Source organism: Odontomachus brunneus, unplaced genomic scaffold (genome assembly GCF_010583005.1).
Source record: "Odontomachus brunneus isolate Ranch 3 - 2012 unplaced genomic scaffold, Obru_v1 Obru_scaffold_258, whole genome shotgun sequence".
NCBI lineage: Eukaryota > Metazoa > Arthropoda > Insecta > Hymenoptera > Formicidae > Odontomachus > Odontomachus brunneus.
This window is the reverse complement of record NW_022639708.1, coordinates 45,527-47,832: the sequence shown is the minus strand read 5'-3', so window position 1 is coordinate 47,832 and position 2,306 is coordinate 45,527. Positions and strand designations below refer to the sequence as shown.

The 2,306-nt window shown below is 41.8% G+C and overlaps 1 protein-coding gene across 1 annotated transcript in view; it reads right to left on the bottom strand.

The window, feature by feature from the left end:
• The window catches only part of LOC116852838, a 1,623-nt gene extending 946 nt beyond the window's left edge, over positions 1 to 677 (bottom strand). The window contains exon 1 of the mRNA XM_032833549.1: positions 70 to 677. Within this exon, the coding sequence (XP_032689440.1) occupies positions 70 to 677 (608 nt within the window). The remainder of the gene's footprint in view (positions 1 to 69) is intronic.
• Positions 678 to 2,306: the final 1,629 nt, after the last annotated feature.

Genomic DNA, 2,306 nt, shown 5'->3' with positions numbered 1-2,306 from the left:
CTTTGATCAAACTTCTGGCAATAGAAGCCCGCTCCAAAGCGACCATTCGCCCCCGACCCGTCTGTGTACCAGATGTCCGTGTTCGGATGTATGGGAAGCCTGATAGTTTTCCACTCGTCCCTTGTTGGTATTTGAACTTTAAAGTTCCTATTTAACTGGTACTTTTTTGGGATTCTATCCTGTCTTAGAGTGAAGGGGCTTTCTTGGAGTAGCTCTAGTCCTATTTGTCTTCCTCCACCCCTCCACTCGCCTTGGCATTTTAGCCTATAGGCCGTGAGTCTGGCCATACAAATGATGATTCTGTCCAGTGGTGGAACGCAGAGTGCTACTTCTAGCGCCTCTGTGGGGGTGGTTCTCATGACCCCCGCTAACGCCCTCAGGTAGTTACCTTGAAGGCTTCTCAGCAGGTTCCTAGCTTCCACTTTTTCCACTCTGGACTTCCAGACTACGGCTGCATAGGTCAGTCTCGGTAGTAGGACTGCCTTGTATAACCATAGGGCTATCTTGGGTTTTAGGCCCCATGTTTTGCCCATTGCTCTTCTGCATGCCCAGAAGGCTGCATAGAATTTAGTCCTCTTCATCTCGAGATGTTGTTTCCAGTTGAGTTTGGGGTCTAGATAGACTTCCAAATATTTCACCAGAGGAGCATATTTTATTTCTATGTCCCATAGAAGCATTAGAGCCTTAGTGGCTCTATTGGCTCGGGTTTGTATTTTCTGGTGAAGATCATGGCTTCGGTCTTCATTGGATTTACCTTTAGCCCCTTAGCCTGACACCAGTTTTGTACAACTTTAAGGGCCCTGTCTATCAGTTCCTTGAGGGTTGAGAGAAAATTGCCCCTTGCCACTATAGCCACGTCATCTGCGTAACCATATGTGGAGAGCCCCATTTCCTGTAGCTTAACTAGGAGGTCATTGACCACCAGGCTCCACAGCAGCGGCGATAGCACGCCGCCCTGCGGACATCCCTTGGATGGTTCCCCCTCCAGGGTTAAGTCTCCAAAGTTGACCGTTATAACTCTTTCCGTCAACATGCTTTGTGTCCAATCCACAAGCCCTGTAGGAATGTGGTGTCTGGTCATCGCCTCCCTGATCATTTTGGATGAGATGTTGTCAAAAGCTTCCTCTCTGTCCAGGAAGACTCCCAGTGCATATCCTTTTGCCTCTAGCTGCGTCTCAATTCTGCTCACAAGGTGATGTAAGGCAGTATCTGTTGATCTGCCCTCCCTATAGGCATACTGAGACGGAAACGGTCGGGGGCGTCCCTCACCGAATTTGATGAGCATTGGATATGTTGTAGAGCATCAAAAAACATTAGACACGTATTTTTTTTTATGTGCTTATCTCGAGGTTTAGGGGTTGAAACCACCCCTTGAAAAAAACGGACTTTTTCATTTTTATTTAATATTTCCTAAAATATGAGGTATATGAAAAAATATTTCAGACAAAAGTTTTACAGTATCTTATGCCCTTTCCATCGGTCTATTCAAATTTTTTAAAATGCAATATTTCACCCCCCCCCTCCCTCGCCCCTTCGTCACCTTTGCAAATTTTTAAGTTTTTGTAAGGACAAAAAGTAAAAAGCATTTCATGCCAAATCCATCGATATATAATAATAGTATGGTTCCTCGATTCAATTCTTGGCAAAACTACATGACTGATAACTTCGCGTTATAGGCACCGCGTTGTGCGAGTAGGTAAGTACTGTACGTTGCGTTGGATTACTTCTCTTCACTTGCGCTATGTTTTATAACTACTTGCGCATATTTTCTCATATTACAAGATAAAAACGAATTAATTCTAATCATATGATATGTAATATACGAAATAAAGACGTAAGCAGAGATAAATATGCTTATGTAACAACAGTAGCAATTGTGCGCGGCGTCGGCTATATAGAACGTAATACAATCGAATGATTCTATTTTTACTAATCACGATCACATGATTCTGTTTCTATGCGGAAAATGATTGCAAAATATATTAATATGAGTGACTTAATATTGTTACTGAAAAACTATGACGCACTAGTTGACCTTGTTTTTGCACTGCACAGATGGTATATGAAATATTTTCTTACATATATGCTTAATCACTTAAGAATATATCTGAAGTACAGTCGTCGATAAAAATATCCGAGTTTCATTTAAGAAATTCGTTACCTTTAAAATTTCTTGAAAACGACATCTACCACATGACTCACATTGGAATCTATGTCCCCCTTAAACCATACAACTTTTGTCTAAAACGTTTCCTTCTAAAACTTACAGGTTTTGAGATATTTGTAAGATATTTGAGAAATGAGTC